This window comes from Argopecten irradians, chromosome 7 (genome assembly GCF_041381155.1).
Source record: "Argopecten irradians isolate NY chromosome 7, Ai_NY, whole genome shotgun sequence".
NCBI classification, from domain to species: Eukaryota; Metazoa; Mollusca; class Bivalvia; order Pectinida; family Pectinidae; genus Argopecten; species Argopecten irradians.
Genome location: NC_091140.1, coordinates 45,682,758 through 45,705,316, shown reverse-complemented (window position 1 = coordinate 45,705,316; position 22,559 = coordinate 45,682,758). Strand labels below are relative to the sequence as shown.

Here is a 22,559-nt window from a genome sequence, read left to right as displayed (position 1 = left end):
CTAAAAAAATTCTCTTAAAAGATCAATTTGTTTATGTCTTACCGAGACAATATTAATTTATTTTTTATGTTACACAACCATGTGCCGATGGTGAAGCCGGTGTATTCAGATCGAGTAGGGTTGCATAATGTTTTGACGACACAATTATCATTTCTAAATGCAAGCAGCTTTAAATAGAAAAATTACCATGTTAAGAACGCTTTATTATCATTAAAATACATCGTAAAACTCATCTCAGGCATTCTAAACCGTAATTTTTTTTTCCGGGGTAGACACCCGGACCCCCCAAACACCAAAATCTCGCGCTTTCGGGCGCTCGCAAATTCATCAAAACTCATTTAAGCTATTCTAAATCGTAATATTTTTCCTAGAGGAGGCCCCGGACCCCCCAAACACCAAAATCCCGCGCTTTCGGGCGCTCGCAAAATCATCAAAATACATTGTAAAACTCATTTCAGCCATTCTAAATTACTATATTTTTCCGGGGGTCACCCTCAGACACCTAAAACACTAAAATCTCGCGCCTTCGGCGCTCACACGCTAATCTGGCCAATTTGCGTATTCGTTAATATCCTTTTATAGCGACCCCACTGTCTATAAATGTGTACAAGGATTAAATTTACTGATATATGAAAAATGTACATAAAACATATATGGTTGGGAGTTGAATTAATCTCCTCCTGTAGGTGCGGCGGGGGGGGGGGGGGGGGAGGGGTTACAAAATATTGAGGACCTTTGCCCCCCCCCCCCCCCCCCCCCTTACGTTTCATCTTCCTACGCCACTGTAGTCTATCTCATTTTACATTTCCATTTTAAAAACTAAAGCCGTTCTGGAACTTAGGTCATCACGTTTCCGTAAAGATGTATAAGTCAACACTAGACAAAATCAAAATTTTCTGTCCAAATCTAAAGAAGGTGCGTTGCACTATTTTACCGCATAGTTTACGACGGTGGGAAACATACGACGACCCGCGTTATGACGATTAATACTTCATTTATCTACATTTAAAATTGTTGATGATATGTGTAGTAACCGAAATATATAGCAAATAACTCATGAAACTCGGCAAAATTATCAAACTTGCTTTACTGTTACATTTGAAAAATAAAAGACATTACTAATTTAATATATTGCTTAAAGTAAAACCATCTTAGCGATTTTATGAAACTTTATAACGTTAGTGACATAAAGTGTCTACTTAGTCCGCTAAATATGTGACTATATTATTAGTTTTTTACTAATATACATGTAGATTTTCAATATACATTTATAAATAGCCTATATATTATTTGTATATAAAAATGTCTAATAATGTAGGCAGGGATAGCGGACTAGTGCCTACAGTATAGCAGATACTTACAGTAGATACTATGTTTGCGCTTTCACACACTAACGTCAGGCGTGAAATCTAAACGCACGCGAAACAGTGGTGTACAGCTATTAAAGAGGGAAGGGATTTTGTACGTGTCTGCATTTTGTAGACCTACTGTACATCAGAGATTTAAATAGTATTTAAATCTCTTTGTACATGTACAGTGTAACTTTAAAAAAAAACTTAGTCATATCAGTAGAAAATAGAAATTTATTTTAAAATGTTTGAGAGTGCGTCTTAATCCTTTTGTTCCTAAATGTTATGGTATAGCCTTGGAATCTATAAATTTGGGTGGTTTCACAAATTTTGGTGGTCGTTAGCATTTCCGGAAAAGAAATGACCGCAATCCGACTCCTTGGTTATATAGGATTACATGCGCACTAAAGTGTTCCGGTATAATTACTTCCGGAGAAAAAAAGCAGCCACAAATTTTTCTGATCTGGATCGCTTCAACAACAGCACAAGATGCCTGAACGTAATACATTGAATTTTCTGCATGCTATCAGATATACCCTGGAATTTTAATCGATTAATATCAAAAGTTTGTTTTTATGCCGAATCAATCATCGCATTGATTTCTTTCTTATTTCTTATCATTGATACATTGCAATATCTTTCTAAAATCGTTAAATGATTTTATTTGTTGACATTTATTGTGATTAATCCACCTAATAATGGTATTGACGTCGTGTGTTTTTGCCCAAGAAGAAAAAAGAATCGTTATTTGAAAGTTTTATCGATAAATCCGCATTAATCCAATAATATTAGACGTCGATATTTAGAAACTTATGTTAGGTCTAGACATGACGTAATGATTAATAGCTTAAGTGTCACGCCATGCTCTTCCTCTAACGTTGTTGGAGTAGATCAGGATATATCTGTAACAGTATAGGAGACAATGTAGCGGCACCCGTGATTCGAACCCAGGACCTCCAAACACTAGCCGAATGCTCTACCGTTGAGCTACCTGGTCACAGATGATTGACCCAGTCCAATCCAACTACACTCCTCACTTCTTTTTCAAAGTTGTCCTCCATGAAGACATATGAGACCACAGTGGGTATTTTAGTTGGGCGCCAATTTTGTAGCAGGAAAGGAGGAAATGTAGGGGCAAGACTGGTATTCGAACCCGGGACCTCCGAACACGGGACCTCCGAACACTAGCCGAATGCTCTACCGTTGAGCTACCTGGTCACAGATGATTGACCCAGTCCAATCCAACTACACTCCTCACTTCTTTTTCAAAGTTGTCCTCCATGAAGACATATGAGACCACAGTGGGTATTTTAGTTGGGCGCCAATTTTGTAGCAGGAAAGGAGGAAATTTAGGGGCAAGTCTGGTATTCGAACCCGGGACCTCCGAACACTAGCCGAATGCTCTACCGTTGAGCTACCTGGTCACAGATGATTGACCCAGTCCAATCCAACTACACTCCTCACTTCTTTTTCAAAGTTGTCCTCCATGAAGACATATGAGACCACAGTGTGTATTTTAGTTGGGCGCCAATTTTGTAGCAGGAAAGGAGGAAATGTAGGGGCAAGACTGGTATTCGAACCCGGGACCTCTTAAAACTAGCTGAATGCTCAACTGCAGAGCTACCTGGTCACCGATGATTGACCCAGTTCAATTCCGCTACATATTCATGTACCATTTTGCCCAATGCTGGAAACTTTGGTCATTTTGGACAAAAGCTAATTATATATAAGGACAATAAACGTCGAAGCAATCTTTTTTTAGCTCACCTGGCCCAAAGGGCCGGTGAGCTTATGTCATGGCGCGGCGTCCGTCGTCCGTCCGTCAACATTTAATTTAAATCGCTACTAGTCATAGAGTTCCGCATGGATTGTGAAATTTGGCCATAAACATCCTTGGGTGAAGGGGAACAGAACTTGTATAAATTTTTGCTTTGACCCCCCAGGGGCAGGAGGGGCGGGGCCCAATAGGGGAAATAGAGGTAAATCCTATAAATCGCTACTTGTCCTAAAGTTCTACATGGATTGTAACCAAATTTGGCCACAAACATCCTTGGGTGAAGGGGAACAGAACTTGTATAAATTTTGGCTCTGACCCCCCCCCGGGGCAGGAGGGGTGGGGCCCAATATGGGAAATAGAGGTAAATCCTATAAATCGCTACTTGTCCTAGAGTTCTGCATGGATTGTAACCAAATTTAGCCAAAAACATCCTTGGGGGAAGGGGAACAGAACCTTTATAAATTTCGGCTCTGACCCTCCCGGGGCAGGAGAGGCGGGGCCCAATAGGGGAAATAGAGGTAAATCCTTTAAATCGCTACTTGTCCTAGCTTTCTGCATGGATTGTTACCAAATTTGGCCACAAACATCCTTGGGGGATGGGGAACAGAACTTGTATAAATTTTGGCTCTGACCCCATGGGGGCAGGAGGGGTGGGGCCCAATAGGAAATTTAGACGTAAATATTCAAATTCCTTCAGAAAAGAAACAATGAACCTGTATTCAGAACATTACTTGGCATTACAAACCAGGTGAGCGATACAGGCCCTCTGGGCCTCTTGTTTAGCTCACCTGGCCCAGAGGGCCGGTGAGCTTATGTCAAAGCGCGGCGTCCGTCAGCGTCCGTCGTCCGTCAGCGTCCGTCTGTCCATCAACATTTCCTTTAAATTGCTACTTGTCATAGAGTTCTGCATGGATTGTAACCAAATTTGGCCACAAACATCCTTGGGGGAAGGGGAACAGAACTTGTATAAATTTTGGCTCTGACCCCCCGGGGGCAGGAGGGGCGGGGCCCAATAGGGGAAATAGAGGTAAATCCTATAAATCGCTACTTGTCCTAGAGTTCTGCATGGATTGTAACCAATTTTGGCCACAAACATCCGTGGGGGAGGGGGAACAGAACTTGTATAAATTTTGGTTCTGAACCCCTGGGGGCAGGAGGGGCGGGGCCCAATAGGGGACGTAGTGGTCAATCCTATAAATTGCTACTTGTTCTAGAGTTCTACATGGATTGTAACCAAATTTGGCCAGAAACATCCTTGGGGAAATTCGAAGGGGAACAGAACTTGTATAACTTTGGCTCTGACTCCCCCGGTGGCAGGAGGGGCGGGGCCCAATACGGGAAATAGAGGTAAATCCTGTAAATTGTTACTTGTCCTAGAGTTCTGCATGGATTGTAACCAAATTTGGCCAGAAACATCCTTGGGGGAAGGGGAACAGAACTTGTATAAATTTTGGCTCTGACTCCCCCGGGGGCAGGAGGGGTGGGACCCAATATGGGAAATAGAGGTAAATCTGATAAATCGCTACTTGTCCTAGAGTTCTGCATGGATTGAAACCAAATTTGACCACAAACATCCATGGGGGAAGGGGAATAGAGTTTGTATAAATTTTGGCTTTGACACCTGGAAGCAGGAGGGGCAAGGACCGGACCAATATGGGAAATAGAGGTAAATCCTATAAATTGCTACTAGTCATAAAGTTCTGCTTGGATTTTAACCAAATTTGGCCCATAAACATCCTTGGGGTTAACAGAATTTGTTTAAATTTTGGCTTTGACCCCCTGGAGCATAAAGAGTGGGGCCAAATAGGGGAATTAGAGGTAAATGTTCAAATTCCTTCAGAAAAGAAACAATGAACCTGTATTCAGAACATTACTAGGCATTACAAACCAGGTGAGCGATACAGGCCCTCTGGGCCTCTTGTTTTGTTGGAAAGTCCAAGAATATCACATGGCATAGTGGTGCAGTGCGAGGGAGACATTAGGATTAGGAAAATCAGTTTAGAAGAAGATAAAAGATTTGTAATATTCCCAAATTTAATTGCCTTTTATGCTACTATAATGCCGTTATGGGGTAGGGGTGGTAGGGCAGCATGTAGATGTACGATTGTACACCTACCTGGGCTTACAATCTATGAAGTTTAAACCACAGTCTACATCTGGATAATCTGAAGTTATCTAGTTTTATTATCTCTTACTTACTGTATAATGATATAACTACCATTAGTTTGGTATTGATTAACTGTAAACTGATGATGTGCTAATCTCTTTAATATCTGTAATATTAGTGTTAGTTTTTAGGAAACTCTTCAAGTTATAATTATAGTACTCACATCACATCTTTTATTTTTAGGGGATTCCGAAGTGTTTTCCAACCCTCTTCCTCCAACTGACTTCCGCATTGATGACGAGGATGATGAAGGGTAATTTTATTTCACAGATATGATTGAATGAACAGATCATGTTACAAATATCATTGAATTTGACAGACTTTAATTATAAGCTGTATGTTAAAAACATGCTGTATTTGATGTGATAAGACATGTTGTTTTTTTCATCCAAATTTTCAATTTCATATACAATAAACTATTAATAGGTTATGTCCAACACTCTGGTAACTCTAGATCAAATAACCCCTTAGCAAAAGTTGCTAAAACCGTTCCTTTTTCTTTAGCAAAAAAAGAAATGTATTTAGCAGAACACACCTAGTGCCCAACAAAGTCACTTTTTTGTCTTTAAAAACTTATGATATATACAATAGTGCATAGGGCAAAATTTGCAATGCTTTTAATTGCTAAATGTATAATCTAAGAAAATAACGAAGGAACATGAAATTTTCATACTCTTCCACATATCCCTCCCTATTCCTCAAGGCCATATTAACAAGGCCATTATTTTTTCGGTGTAACACTTGGAATGACAAATGTTTAGGAACTTGAATTCCATCTTGAATCATATGGATTTGATAGCTCAGGTATAAAAAATGAAATTACAAATTTAATTTCTTTCTTCAGACAAAAAAATGGCGAGCAAAAATGCTAAAATGATTATTTTTATTTAATTAAGCAATTAGTGTCTTCCATAAGCAAAATGCTATCCATACAGTGAGCACAGCAACAACATTTGTAATAATTTCATTTGTTGATTGGCATCACTAACTATGATGTTTCTTTCATTTTTGCAGCCATCCTCTTACCAATGATGATTTTAGGAAAATGCTCATGACCCCTAGGGCTCCTTCAGGGTCATCTATACCTCACAGTAGTAGTAGTACTAGCAGCAGCACTAGTGCAAGAGTACCGAAAATGTGAGTACATGTTTATACAGATCATGATGTAACTTATTTGTCCCTCTTAACTGTATGGTGTAAATAGGATTACACAATTTGACCTTTTTTGTTTTACCCAATATTTGTTTTACCATACCTTATGATATTTCATACTGAGGACAAGGGAAAAAATGCTAATTAATTTTAAGATAACTTATTAAGTAGAATGCAAAATTGTGAACCACAAAAATTATGTAATTCAATTTTAAATTTCAAAACCGACTATCCTTTTAAAGAAAGTTCTGGTGTTTATTTATATTTTAAAGGAATTAAACAGATATATTAATCAGATGAAAATAATATCCGTCCATGTTTTGATAGAAAATGAGATTCATCCATGTCTTCTTTTATTTCCAGCCCATTGCCAACAAGACCAGAAGAGGATGATGACGATCCAGCGACAAAGAGACGTAAAAAGAAAAGGTAAATATAAACATAAACTGTTAACAAAAGTCTACTCAGGAAATTAAAAAAAATGTCTTTTCAGTTTTAAGATTTCATGACTGATATATTATAAACCAGTTATATTTGATATCCTTGCTGTCTTATAGTTACTATGCAAAGCTCAAGCGATTGGAAGAAGAGCGACAGAAAGAGTTGGAAGAAAAATACAGAGATCGGGTAAGATTTATACTCATGTGATACTAATTACGTCCTCATTCCAGTGAGGTAAATATTCAAAAATTTACTTTCTTTCTATGTAACGCACATTTAGCACTTTTAATTCACTGCATGTACATGTTATTATTAGCTCACCTGGCCCAAAAGGCTCACCTGGCCCGAAGGCTCACCTGGCCCGAAGGCTCACCTGGCCCAAAGGGCCGGTGAGCTTTTGTCATGGCGCGGGGTCCGTCGTCCGCCCGTCCGTCTGTCCGTCAACATTTCCTTTAAATCGCTACTAGTCATAGAGTTCTGCATGGATTGTAACCAAATTTGGCCACAAGCATCCTTAAGGGAGGGGGAACAGAACTTGTATAAATTTTGGCTCTGACCCCCCGGGGGCAGGAGGGGCGGGGCCCAATAGGGGAAATAGAGGTGAATCCTTTAAATCACTACTAGTCATAGAGTTCTGCATGGATTGTAGCCAAATTTGGCCACAAACATCCTTTTTTGAAGGGGAACAGAACTTGTATATATTTTGGCTCTGACCCCCTGAGGGCAGGAGGGGTGTGGCCCAATAGGGGATTTAGAGGTTAATATTAAAATTCCTTCAGAAAAGAAACAATGAACCTGAATTCAGAACATTACTTGGCATTACAAACCAGGTGAGCGATACAGGCCCTCTGGGCCTCTTGTTTTTACTAATATTCAAACGGATGTTTTCACCACATTTTAACAAAGTTAATATATTTTGTCCCTCTTTCCTTTGCGGGCACTAGTTTGATTAGTTCTGTTATCTTTCCTTATGGTCTGATTAAAGTTTCAAATGGTCATTTTGAATTTATTAGCTCACCTGGTCTGAAGGGCCGGTGAGCTTATGTCATGGCGCGGCGTCTGTCGTCTGTCCGTCTGTCGTCCGTCCGTCCGTCAACATTTCCTTTAAATCGCTACTTGTCATAAAGTACTGCATGGATTTTAACAAAATTTGGTCAGAAACTTCCTTAGGGGAAGGGGATCAGATTTTGCAAAAATGGTGACCCTGACCCCCCTGGGGCAGGAGGGGCTGGGCCCAATAGGGAAAGTAGAGATAATTCCTTTAAATCACTACTAGTCATAAAGTACTTGATGGATTTTAACCAAATTTGGCCACAAACATCCTTGGGGGAAGGGAAACAGAACTTGTATAATTTTTGGCTCTGACCCCCCGGGGGCAGGAGGGGTGGGGTCCAATACGGGAAATAGTGGTAAATCCTATAAATCTCTACTTGTCCTAGAGTTCTGCATGGATTGTAACCAAATTTGGCCACAAACATCATTGGGGGAAGGGGAACAGAACTTGTATAAATTTTGGCTCTGACCCCCCAGGGGCAGGAGTGGCGGAGCGAAATAGGGAAATAAGAGGTAAATATTCATATTCCTTCAGAAAAGAAACAAATTAATGAACCTGTATTCAGAACATGACTTGAAATTACAAACCAGGTGAGCGATACAGGTCCTCTGGGCCTCTTGTTTATTTTCTTAAATTTAGTTTAAATATCTTTTACCATAAAAAAAAACATAATTTGTTGATGACCTTGACTTCCATACACAATTTAGTCAATATTGTGATTTATTTTGTAGGCAAGAGAAAGACGAGATGGACTTAATCGAGATTATGCAGAAACGGAAATTATCAGTACCACAGCTGATTATAGGGCTGTGGCACCAGATGCAAAGGCGTAAGGAATTTTAATTTCTCTACATCTATTTTTTCTTTTAAACTGTGTTGATAATATTTTCTCTCAAATGATATTAAAAATGAATTTCTCTTTACCTAAAATTGATTTGCAGTTCTTATGGTATCTAGTAAAAGCTTTCATAGACTTATTGAGTTTGGGATTAACAGGTTCACTTGCAGTTTATAGTTGGACAAATGATAAAAATGTTGTTTGATTTCCCTAGTGGAGAGAATTATGCGGAGAGGAGGAAACAGTTGATTCAGGAATCCAAATACCTGGGAGGAGATATGGAACATACCCATTTGGTGAAAGGATTGGACTTTGCTTTATTGGAAAAGGTAACTTGGTAGACTTCTCATGTTGGAAATAATAGCAAGTACTACTGTACATATGATCCAAACTAAAAATTAGAACCAGGTGTTTCTGAAAAATACTATAAACACATATGTAGCAATATAAAACATATTTAGAGATGCTCCACCGCCGACAGAGCATAAATGATACCCATCATTTGAGCAATAATTGGTATTTTATTTTGTATATATATGTCTAATTAACACAAAACGTAATTTAAAATAATTTATTTTGCTTTTGGTGCATGCACAATCAGTACTGCATTCCATATAGGAAATAGTGTCACAGAATTTTTTTAGGGATACAATTAATTCTTTTTGATATTTTAAATTTTATCTTGAAGTGAAATGAGAAACTCAAACTTTTCAATGGTGGTGATGGCATAAAGTAAGTAATTTTTGTAACCGAAGAAAAATACTAAATCGTCTGCTCCTGTTTTTGAGAGTAAAAAAATACTGTTTGTCAGCGATGGTGCATCTTTCAGCGCATTTCATGTATAGAAACTTTGTGCTAAAATGTGATTGTATCTATTCAATTTGATTGATTTATTTTGTGAAGGCTGATCATAAAACAGATTCAAATGAGTAATTGTATTACCAGAATACCACATGATTAATTTGAATAGGTAAGGGCCGAAATCCACAGTAAGGAACGTGAGGATGAAGAGGTAATGGAAATGATTGTATCTCAGCCTTCTACTGGCTCACAAGCCCCAGACAAACCCCAAGGTCAAGCTCCAGGCCAGGCCCCAGCCCAAGGGCAAACCACTACACCAGCACCAGCTGCACTAGTACCTCCAGCACCCAAAAAGTAGGTCATCTCCGTGGCAGTGATGAGACTTCATTATATTTTGTGAATACTTCTGATATAATATTGTAAATGAAGTTGATGACTTTTTAGCTCGCCTATTCGAAGAATAGGGGGAACTAATGTTGTCACCCCGGCGTCGGCGTCGGCGTCCCATTTTACGTTAAAGTTTTTGAGCAAGTTTCTGTTTCGTCAAATGTTTAAGCTTAAGTCATCATAAATGTTTATGATTTTATTTTCCTAATGTGTATGGATGCTGAATGTGATAATACAACCAATTTGGGGCCTTTTAGGGTGTTTTTGAGTCTGTTAATTTGTCATATTTCCATGTTGGTTTTTGAGCAAGTTTCTATTTTGTCAATTGTTTAAGCATAAGTCATCATAAATGTTTATGATTTTATTTTCCTAATGTGTATGGATGCTGAACGTGATAATACAACCAATTTGGGGCCCTTAAGGGTGTTTTTGAGTCTGTTAATTTGTCATATTTCCATGTTGGTTTTTGAGCAAGTTTCTGTTTCGTCAATTGTTTAAGCTTAAGTCATCATAAATGTTTATGATTTTATTTTCCTAATGTGTATGGATGCTGAACGTGATAATACAACCAATTTGGGGCCCTTTAGGGTGTTTTTGAGTCTGTTCATTTGTCATATTTCCATGTTCAAATAGTAAATACTTAAACATCAACTTCTTCTGAATAGGCGAGCTTTGCTGTTCTTCAACAGCTCTTGTTAAATGACGTGTCCTTTGATTTATTATAGAAATGTGTTACATGTTTTTAACATTAGCATGTTTCTAAAGAGTTTCTGCTGGAAGAATACTGTACTACTAGTTGTTTATTCTGCAACTACCACATGTTTACAAGGCAGTGTTTTAGAAATACTTTCCTCAAAAATAGTACATTGTGTCTTTATTTAACAAAACATGTATGATCATCGTTATTTTATCACAAGAATGGCTTTATTAATGGACTGAAAATATGTAAACTTATAAAAGATATTGATTTAAATAACTTTTTAACATAGTAGAACTTGACAATCAAATTAGCATAAAAGTATATGTTAAAATGATATTGATGTCTTCATTCTAGAGAGGAAAAGGAAGACCCAGAAACTTTCATACAATTCAAGACAAAAATGGGTATGTATGGTTGGTTGGTTATGGCCTTCACCCTAACGAAAGGTCCAGTTGACTGATCAGGATCACTGTCAGAAAAAAAGATTGAGACTGTGTGGTTAATATGTACGAGTGTATTTCCACATATTCACTGCCTCTGGGTCGCGAGTTTGAATCTTATGTGGGGTACAGTTTTCAGGTACTGACCACTGTGTTGATTTTTCTGTGGGTACACCAGGTTTTCTCCACCAAAAAACCTAGCACATCCTGAGATGGACCTGGCTGTTAATAGTTAAACTAGAAAACCAAACATTTTGAAAAATAAACATATTTCATGCGAAAATTATCTTTCTTCATGTCAAAGCAGGTTTAAAGTGATACAGTCATTCATATGTTGCAGGAAGAAACATTTACCGAATATTGTTTAAGAATAAACTACCAGAAAGGAATGAGTTATTCTTGCCAAGGCGCATGGCATATGTTGTGGATCTTGAAGATGAATATGCTGATTTGGATGTTCCGACGACAACAATTAGGAGCAAAGCTGACTGCCCAAGTTTAGAAGTATGTTTATCTTTGAGATTTTAATATTGGACTACTTTATTGTTTTGGGGCATGCTAAAATACTACATGGTACATGTACATTTACAATACTTGCTGTGGAAAGCAACTTTTAAAGTGTTCAGGCATTCAGAATTTTCAAAATACTTTTGCAACAGAAATCAACATTATAACCAAATTAATTGGTTAAGACCTGAAAAACGCCTTTAATTTTCCTAATTGTAAAGCCAGAGCAAATCATTCCAAATTTCCGTAGTTGCGAATTAGAGAAATAGGTTTCCACTGGTTTTGACGCCTGTTTGAGTACATGTATGGGTACCTCTAATACAAATCCTTAAAGATGTAAAAGAAATTAATGGCACAGAAATAAAACTTACTTTAAATTGTCTGATGATGGATTTTTGTTTTTGTTTTTTTACTTTGAACTGTATACAAAATTAGCATCACCATAGTTTCTTTATGTTCTAGGCTACAACTACCCTGACTACAAACGATATTGTCATCAACAAGCTAACACAGATTCTGTCCTACCTTCGACAAGGTCGCAGAGAAAGCAAGAAACTCAAAAAGAAAGAAAAAGGTTAGTCATGGTATCAAGTTTAGACATTCCTCTGAGAAAAGTCCTATGGAATTAGCACAACAAAAAGTTGCCAAAAATATAAATGAAATGATACATTGTCAAAAAAATTGACAGAAAAATCCAATTATCACTGGACTTTAAAGAACGAAAATATTGTTGTTATAGTCAGAAATGTATGAATGAGATAGTGTAACCCAACTGATTTTCACATGCAATTAAATTCTGTATACATGTATTTCGCGCGTGGTTTCAATTTGCAAAAATTAAACAGCAAAATTATTTCTGCTAAAAGAATAATATAGCTTTTAATTAAACTGTAAAGCGCAAAATTAAATGGCTGTGAGAAAACATAAAGTGAAGTCACTGCAAATATAAATTGTTTGATAGTAGTCTATTTATTGTACATATATTACAATGGATGAAAACTTTTCCTATAACATCTTACAGATATTGATTGTATTAACTTATGTGAAGGCTAATTTTTGGTGTTTAATTTGTAAGTTTTGCATTATGAAATGTTCACAATGAAAAATTGATCTTCAGGAAAATTGAAAGATGAAGAAAAACCGAAGGAGAAGTTACCAGGAGCTGACGATAAGTGAGTATTTAAATTGCTATTGTCTATCTTGTATGAGTCAGGTATCGATTGTCTTAAGCATGGTCTTTTTATTTGATTTCTTTGATGTAACATTTAAGATGATGGAGCATAGAAATCAACTTCAGAAAGGTTTATCATTAAAGATTTTCGGATTGCTTTATGTGGTAACAACTTTACTTTTGAACTCAAGAGAAATTCTTCTGTATTTTTCCAATTCTGTGTAAACATTTTTCTGAATTGTACAAATGTACAGTTGTATTTTTCCTCAAAAAGTACAGGGTATTGAAATTATTGTCTATGAATTGAAAATCATAATAGTATAGTGAAAGCATTACATTCAAACATTATTATCAATATTAAGAATGCTACACAACTCGCTTTAGAGGAACAGAGCTTTAACTATTATTTATGTGTTTATAGAAAATAGCCTATAAGTCATTTCTAAGGAACTTTGCAAATTGTTTGCCAGTTATTGCTGAATGTTGTGTTTATTTAACAGTATATATGCTGATGCTGGAGATTATGTGCCAAATGTTTCAAAGTCGAAGGACAGGAAAGACCGGCGAGATCGAGGCCGGGATGACGAACGTGACAGCAGGAGAGACCGTGAATATCGTGATCGTGATCGAGACAGGGAGAGAAATCGTGATCGTGACCGTGACCAGGGGAGGGACGGAGGCAGAGATCGTGACAGAGATAGACGGGATAGAGACAGAGGAGATAGAGATCGAGACCGTGACCGAGGACGGGATCGGGAGAGAGAGTCCCATCGTGAACGAGATTCACACAGAGGAGAAAGAGAGGAGAGAAAGAAAAAATCATACTTTGAGAAGCCGTCAGAGGAGGTACTGCTTATAATACCATTTTTCCTAAATTCAGTTTTGGAAGTATGTTTCGAGTACCTTTATATTACAAACTTTTAAAACTGTCAAGATGTTTTTACGAAGGCAAGTTAAAGATTTCATTTATGAAATACAAAAGGAGATGTTTATGGACATTGTGAGACAGGAGTCAATGTGTGAAGAAATGGTACGTGTAAAAGATTCCACCTTGTAGCTCCAAAAATATAATACAGTCAAACCTCGATGTATCGAAGTTGAAGGGACCGTCAGAAAAACTTCGAATCATCGAGACTTCGAATTATTCGTGGTTGAAATTAGACTGATTTTTTTTACCATGACCAACTGTGGTAGTTGTGTACATGTCGTCTCCGTTCCGTAAACTTTATAATCATTGTACCACAAGCAAAACAAAATAAAAACGAAGTATGCAATTAATCACATGTATTGCTATCGTAAGAAATTTTAGAATCTACCAAACGTAGATTGTAGATTCTAAAAGATCGATATTCTTGGTTTGATATAGGAGAAACTAATTGCTATCATCAGCAATACATACGTATATTATAAACAAGACTTACATGTACTAGGCCTAACCCATGTACAAGTGTTCGTTTGGTGACTATATATTTAAGCGATGGTTAATATTACGGAATGAATATAAAAACGAAAACATGTTGTAAAAACGAAACTAAAAAGGAGGAACCGAAAGAGCTACAACACCTACAAAATACTTCGATTTAGAATGATCGATTTGCTCCAGTATTTATGCCAAAGTTGTGCAATGTAACAGTTTTGAGTATGAGTTACTAATAATGTGGCTCGCTATTTACCGTTCCGTAAATTCTACAAACCGCTACCAATGGCGGCGGCGAACATCAAAAACGACTAACTGTATCTTTGCCGTACTAATGATTTAATAACGCAGCTTGTAAAAACAAAGCACCGGGTATCGGCCTGATTAGTGATATTAATTATCTTGATGATATCAAGCTAGCAACACAAGCTGTCATAATCCCTATTGTCCGGCGAAGGGCCGTCGCGAGACAGCTAGGTGTGACAGCATGCCGCGGGGTATCGGCGAACACCTGATCTGTACAGGTAAATTTTTATTCGAATCATCAGTTACCTATGATTCTATAACAAATGGTCCATGAAAAAAGTTCGATACATCGAGAACTTCGATTCATAAAACTTCGATTCATACATGGGTTAGTTAGTAATGTTATATAGTGAAGAAATTCGGGACCAGACAAAAAGTTCGATACAGCGAGAAATCATTCATCGAAGTTCGAATCATCGAGGTTTGACTGTATTTCAAATCTAAAAGCTTTGTGATACAAAATTATTTTGGTTTTATTATTTAGTACATGTATATAATTTGTTCTAGGATGAAGAGAAGGTTATTCCACAGTCAGCCACAGAGATGGTTAAAAGTATCAACGATAGGTTTAAGGTGAGGGAGAGAAAAAGCTGGAGTGGGGGTTGGGTACCTGTATCATTGAAAAGTTATGGATTAAGTGTTTAGCTCATTCACCACTGAAAATTCATAATGAGTTATTTCAGCATTTGAAATGGAAGAACTCAATTGTGTTTTTAGAGGTGAATTTGTTATTAGTTATAAACAGTATTAGAGACAGTCTGCCCCTAGGTGCTATCATACCAGGTTTTAATGCACTTTCTCTCAATATACATTATAAGGGTCAAGAATTACCTAGTTATTTGTGGAAATTTGATTTGTATGACATTGTTTGGACGGCAATAGGAAATCAAAATATAAATTGAGAAAGTTTAGCGCCATCATAAAAAATTGATGATTAATGTTTTGTGTTTTTTCATGAAAAAATACCCCATTGTGAGCCCTCAAATTTTTACTGGACTGACCTACATAATACTTAATGCTTGCGGGCTGTGGGGATATGCTCACTTGAAGTACTTACATACATTTAAATGCATCAGAAACATTTTATATCGATTTCATTATATACATTTAGGGCTGTTCCAGTAAAACATATATGGTAGGGGGGGAAGGCACTTTGAAATTGGGAGACCCACCGATAGAAGTGATTTTCAATTTTGTTGACCCACACACATATCTATTTTTTTGTGAACAAGACCATGGCATAGAAGCGATTAAATTTTTTATTTCACTCCGATTTGTAGTATTTGGATTTACACATTTTGATTTCTAGCATCACCAAAGAGTCCTAGGACAAAATTGCACTGTATATGGTGCAGTGAACTTTTGTTTGTTATGCTGCATCTACTACTAAATTTGTATAAGGGTACAATCCTTGTAGAACCAGCGTAAAATCTTCTAAACATACTGAAGTGTTTCGCAAGCATAATGCAAAAGTAGACATCTGAACATTCACACTTAAGCTTGTGAATTGCAACTTTTTCCTCGACTTAATACCAGTGAATTTAAATAAAGATCTGTTATTTTGCCAAAACTAATCTATTGTTTCCTTGTACCATTGTCAAGTTTGAATGAATATAATATGTTTTAGATAAATAGTCTATCATTATTATATCAAAATACTAAGAAAATATAATAATTGTTTTGTATTGAAGATGAACAACACATTAAATATTGTCAGAAATTAACATTTTTTTCAATATTTATTTTTGTATTTTTGTAGTCAGGATGACTGAGCAACATTATAAAACATAAAATTTGCATTTTATTTCAAAAGGTTACAAATGCTTCAGATAGACCCACCCACAGAAGGGATTTTATTGAAACGCCACCCTGGCACAGAAGTGATTTTATTTTGAACCCACCATGGCACATACTATTTTTTAAAGTGCCTTCCCTGGGTGCCATATATGTTTTGCTGGGACAGCCCTTAGTTGTATTATTGCACAAGGCCTGTGATAGTCAATTGATTCAAGACATCTTCATTAATTGATTTGAACATTTTCTAAAAATAAAAGAGACTGTATTTAAGACCATTATGATATTTTTCGCAGAGTTATGCAGAGATAGAAGAGGAAAAGGCATCGTAAGTATTGCTGAATATGAGTTTTGGCTGTGATCAGTATAATAGTTCAGAAAAATATCATTCTGTTGAGAAAAAAACCCAGTAAATAGATCTAGTAGTCTTATGTGCAATAGGGATGTGAACAATTAGTAATCATATGACCATAGAAATAACACCTTTAATAGTCACTATTGACGGATGGTGACAACCTAAAGAAGGAGAAGAAGAAAAAGAAAAATTGCATTCAATTCTAATGTTTGCACAAAAATTAAATGTTTACATGGGATCTAGTTGTAAAATGCTTCCAAATCATTTTTAATCAAGTTTTATTAAAAGAAATCTACAGAATTTTATTTTGTTTTATTTAAAATCAAATTTGCTCATAATTATAATTCAATGATACCATTGGTTCAATCATCTTTTCATGTCTTGCTCATTTTTAGCTCACCTGGCCCGAAGTGCCAGTGAGCTTTTGCCGTGGTGCGGCGTCCGTTGTCTGTCGTCCGTTGTCCATCCGTCCGTCCTCCGTCCGTCAACATTTCCTTTAAATCGCTACTTGTCTTAAAGTTCTGCATGGATTGCAACCAAATTTTGCCAGAAACTTCCTTAGGGGAAGGGAATCAGATTTTGCATAAATGGTGACCCTGACCCCCCTGTGGCAGGAGGGGCGGGGCCCAATAGGGGTAATAGAGGTAAATCCTATAAATCACAACTTGTCCTAGAGTTCTGCATGGATTGCAACCAAATTTGGCCAGAAACTTCCTTAGGGGAGGGGGATCAGATTTTGCATTAATGGTGACCCTGACCCCCCTGGGGCAGGAGGGGCGGGGCCCAATAGGGGTAATAGAGGTAAATCCTATAAATCGCTACTTGTCCTAGAGTTCTGCATGGATTGCAACCAAATTTGGCCAGAAACTTCCTTAGGGGAAGGGGATCAGATTTTGCATAAATGGTGACCCTGACCCCCCTGGGGCAGGAGTGGCGGGGCCCAATAGGGGTAATAGAGGTAAATCCTATAAATCGCTACTTGTCCTAGAGTTCTGCATGGATTGCAAACAAATTTGGCCAGAAACTTCCTTAGGGGAAGGGGATCAGATTTTGCATAAATAGTAACCCTGACCCCCCTTGGGCAGGAGGGGCGGGGTCCAATAGGGGTAATAGAGGTAAATCCTAAAAATCGCTACTTGTCCTAGAGTTTTGCATGGATTGCAACCAAATTTGGCCAGAAACATCCTTAGGGGAAGGGGATCAGATTTTGCATAAATGGTGACCCTGACCCCCCTGGGGCAGGAGGGGCGGGGCCCAATAGGGGTAATAGAGGTAAATCCTATAAATCGCTACTTGTCCTAGAGTTTTGCATGGATTGCAACCAAATTTGGCCAGAAACATCCTTGAGGGAAGGAGATCAGATTTTGCATAAATGGTGACCCTGACCCCCCTGGGGCAGGAGGGGCAGAGCCCAATAGGGGTAATAGAGGTAAATCCTATAAATCGCTACTTGTCCTAGAGTTCTGCATGGATTGCAACCAAATTTGGCCAAAAACTCCCTTAGGGGAAGGGGATCAGATTTTGCTTAAATGGTGACCCTGTCCCCCCGGGGGCAGGAGCGGCGATGCCCAATAGGGGAAATAGAAGTAAATCCTATAAATCGCTACTTATCCTAGAGTTCTGGATGGATTGTAACCAAATTTGGCCAGAAACATCCTTGGGGGAAGGGGAACAGAACTTGTATAAATTTTGGCTCTGACCCCCCAGGGTAGGAGGGGCAGGCCCAATAGGGGAAATAGAGGTAAATCCTATAAATCGCTACCTGTCCTAGAGTTCTGCATTGATTGTAACCAAGTTTGGTCAGAAACATCCTTGGGGTTAACAGAATTTGTATGAATTTTGGCTTTGACCCCCTGGAGCAGAAAGAGTGGGGCATAATAGGGGAATTAGAGGTAAATATTCAAATTCCTTCAGAAAAGAAACAATGAACTTGTATTCAGAACATTACTTGGCATTACAAACCAGGTGAGCGATACAGGCCCTCTGGGCCTCATGTTGATATCTGTTTGATCAAGTATCTTAAATGTGTTAAGCAATAATGAGAATACTTTGTTTTCTGTCTCTGATTTGCCTCTTTGTATATTCACAGAGCTGAGGCTAAGAAAGCTGAATCGTGGATGAAGAAGCTAAAAGCCAAGGTTGGAGTGGACAGCTATGCCGAGTGTTATCCCGGGTATGTGTGTTACATATTCAATATTTTCCTAATGATAATTTTCAGCAAGAGGGGGGAATCTGATTAAAGTACAAATTGTAGAAATAATAAGAAGTCTGGTTGTAATATGTTCCAGGATGGAGGAAGCTGCCGATGCGTTTGGTGACTCTGATGATGAGGTTGACTACAGTAAGATGGACCAGGGCAACAAGAAAGGCCCGATTGGTCGATGGGACTTTGATACACAGGAGGAGTATAGTGATTATATGGCCAATAAAGAGGCTCTTCCAAAGTAGGTTTACACTAATTTATAGTTTTCATTTTTCAGAGGATAACAAGAGATAAAATAGCCTTTCATTTTCAGAAAGTAGCTATTTCATACTAAGTATTTATACTTGAATAATGCGAAGACCCTGTTTAATTCAGAGTAATTTGTTGGTCTGGTACAAAATTTTCACTACTTATTCAAATACACTTGATTTTACAGGGCTGCACTGTGCTCCCTACCCAAGCAATTTTGAATTAAGATTATTGAAGATTTTCCCTTTTGCTGTTCTTTCCCCACACTTTTTAACCCGAAGCTGTGAATAAGTTATCAAATAAAAACCTCAAATAATTTTAATTCATGATCGGTCTTTTTAACGCATTCACCCCTGACATTTCATAATGGACTGATCTATTCTTTGATTTAGAAGAGTCTAAATGTGTCTACAGGGGTGAATGAGTTAAACAATTCGTTCTATTAAAGTAGACCATACTGATAACAGTAGGTAGGATTTCAGAACATTTAAGTTTGGATAGTTTCCATAAAAGAGTAATTTTCAACCTAAATAAAAGCAAACTTATTTTAAAGATTAGGTAGGATATATTATATTTTCAATCATCTTTATAGGCTACTATTTTCAATCTATTTCTATTTGCACTTTTAGGGCAGCTTTCCAATATGGAGTCAAAATGGCAGATGGTCGGAAAACGAGGCGTGCTGGACCCAAGGATGAGAAAGCCGAGTTAGATAGACAGTGGCAGAAAATCCAGAATATTTTACAGAAACGGAAGACCGGGGAAGCAGGGCATGATGTAGAACACAAGAAGAAAAAGCACTGAAAAAGACTATTATTGCACAAGGAGAAAAAAATGGAATCTTGTAACAATACATTGGACTTGTAAATAATGAACTGTGAAGGTCACTATACAGGACAAATTTTGTGATTTTATTCATGATAACGAAATAGAAACATTGATCTTTAGACAAGGAAATCTTCCTTCATCATGATTTAGATTTTAAGGATGTGAATTTTGCAAAATTTTTATATCAATTCTGAATATACACTATATGCATTATAAAATGGTGACATCATGATAAATAAAAATTAATTCTGCAAATCTGTGTCAGTTTTTTGGCTCACCTGGCCCAAAGGGGAAATAGAGGTAAATCCTATAAATCGCTACTTGTCTTAGAGTTCTGCATGGATTGTAACCAAATTTGGCCACAAACATCCTTGGGGGAGGGGGAACAGAACTTGTATAAATTTTGGCTCTGGCCCCCTGGGGGCAGGAGGGGCGGGGCCCAATAGGGGAAATAGAGGTAAATCCTATAAATCACTACTTGTCCTAGAGGTCTGCATAAATTTTGGCTCTGACCCCCCGGGGGCATGAGCGGCAGGGCCCAATAGGGGAATTATAGGTAAATCTTATAAATATCTATATGAAAGTAAAAGTCAACAAAATCCACAATAGTGAAAACATTTAAGAAATTCCATACTCGTACTTCTGATCATGACTGCTCAATCTTCTGAATTTATGTACATAAAGTAATAATCTTGAAACTGAGTGAGAATGTTGCTAAAATCATCTGATTCTCTTTGTACCCAAACAGATGAATTACTGGTAAAAGTATTTTCTCATAAACATTAAAGGGACAATTCACTCAGGCTAATTCTTTTACATAATCAAGAAGCAAAATATGGCATAAATGTATTGTTCTACATTTCTTATGAAACATATAAGATAAAATATTGACAAATTCCATGTCATTATTTAGTATTTTAATTGATACCGTTGTAAATACAAATCGTTGATCAATACGATTAAGCAGGCACAACATGTACGCTGTACCGATATCCGAGCCAAAGTCACGCACGTTAAACAAATGAACTACATAACCACTGTGGAGGTGATAAAAATGATTTTCTAGGCAAGAAAATTCACCTGATAAGGTAAAAACACTACTGTCAGAGCGATTTGAGCAGTTCTAGACAAAAGTAGCATTTCTCTACGAGCAAGGGACAGGGTTCGGCATACAAGATGTTCGACCACAATGTGTAATGGCGGACAGCGAGCGAGTTTCAACATTTCACACGCATTTCATTACCATGATCTTTTCTGGCATATCAAAGAAAACCCGACTGGTCTAATTCCCATTAGAACTGGTTATTTTCCGATATATGTACAAATTTTAATGTTCTCTTAGACTGAATTCTCCCTTTAAATTCAGAATTGATAGATTGTATCTAATGATAATTAAATAGGATTTATCGGAGTTGGGAATTAATATCTTTTATTTTTTACCTTATTTTGATTTAATTATTTTAATTAATTATGAAGTCAATGACATAAAGCACATGTCTTTTATGTTCTTAATGAACTTCTTCAATTGTCCGTCTTAAAATGATTATTATACATGTATTTGTAAACAAAAATGTACATTACAACATACTGCCCCAAACTTTAAAATTGTTTCCACTTGGAATGTTAGATGTTAATTTTCTCCCTTAACTAGTTAAACTCAGAATATGCAGGTCTAGCCCAGGTAATTACCATTGTAAATACTATTGTATTATATTATTGGAAAATTTATTTATAAACTTTATATTTATATATCTTATTTACCAAAAACAGTTAGTTTATGACAAACAGTTGGTACAGCAAGAAAATTCAGAAAAAGTGTAAAACTTTCATGTAAATTAGATTCTGTCTCGATCTTTTGAGCTCTGATCATTAATGCCATGGTAAAAAAAAATAGAGAAATAGCTGTTGTTAAAGGATTTGTGCAGTCAAAAATGATAATTTCAGTTTTTGCTGGAAATGGCTTTATTAGCACGTGTAGAAACCTCTCCGTGCCACGCGCGACCGGAATAACCCGTAAGAAGTCGATATCGAGGTCCAAAATTCTGGCCGCCCGATTATGCATATTTTCTAGCTCTAAACCGTGTGACGTCACAATAGTCCGTGGTTTATAGCTGTACTATAACTGGTGTGCTATCACTTACATCGACGGTCACAGGAAAAGCCGATCAACGATTTGTTATGATTACTTTTGAGTGAAGTTAATCGTATAATAACTTTGGTTCGAATGTAAATAACTAAAAAAGTGAAATTCGATGTTTCAAATACTGTACTCTAATTTATGCTCTAATAGCAGGTATCTTCATGTAATTATGAAAGAAAATCCGCACAGAAATAAAGTTTCGGATTTTTTGTCGAGGAGTTCAGCAACGAATAAGCTTTAATTAGATAATAGTTTCCTATAGTCTGTATCTTTGATACATTGTGAATTACAAAGTTTGTGACTGTAAAATGAAATTTTACGTACATGTAGCAATTTAAGAAATCCTTGATTAAAGTATTGACGTGCGTACACACCGATGATTGATCATTACAAACATTGTGTTGTGTGTTGTTAACCGAAGAAATTGAGATACATTTATTACAATACCGTAAAACGTTTCAACATATGGTAGAAAGAATTTAT

The 22,559-nt window shown here is 37.1% G+C and overlaps 1 protein-coding gene across 1 annotated transcript; it reads left to right on the top strand.

The window, feature by feature from the left end:
• The first annotated feature begins 1,736 nt into the window (after positions 1 to 1,736).
• LOC138326696 (protein Red-like) lies at positions 1,737 to 20,191 on the top strand. Its single transcript, XM_069272699.1, has 18 exons — positions 1,737 to 1,848; positions 5,477 to 5,546; positions 6,308 to 6,430; positions 6,809 to 6,874; positions 7,003 to 7,072; positions 8,672 to 8,769; positions 8,993 to 9,107; positions 9,749 to 9,933; positions 11,021 to 11,070; positions 11,447 to 11,610; positions 12,076 to 12,187; positions 12,731 to 12,785; positions 13,285 to 13,630; positions 15,015 to 15,080; positions 16,598 to 16,629; positions 18,746 to 18,829; positions 18,945 to 19,100; positions 19,738 to 20,191. Exons 1-18 carry the CDS (start codon positions 1,839 to 1,841, stop codon positions 19,910 to 19,912), a joined length of 1,977 nt encoding a protein of 658 aa, XP_069128800.1. The 5' UTR covers positions 1,737 to 1,838; the 3' UTR covers positions 19,913 to 20,191.
• The last annotated feature ends 2,368 nt before the right edge of the window (positions 20,192 to 22,559 follow it).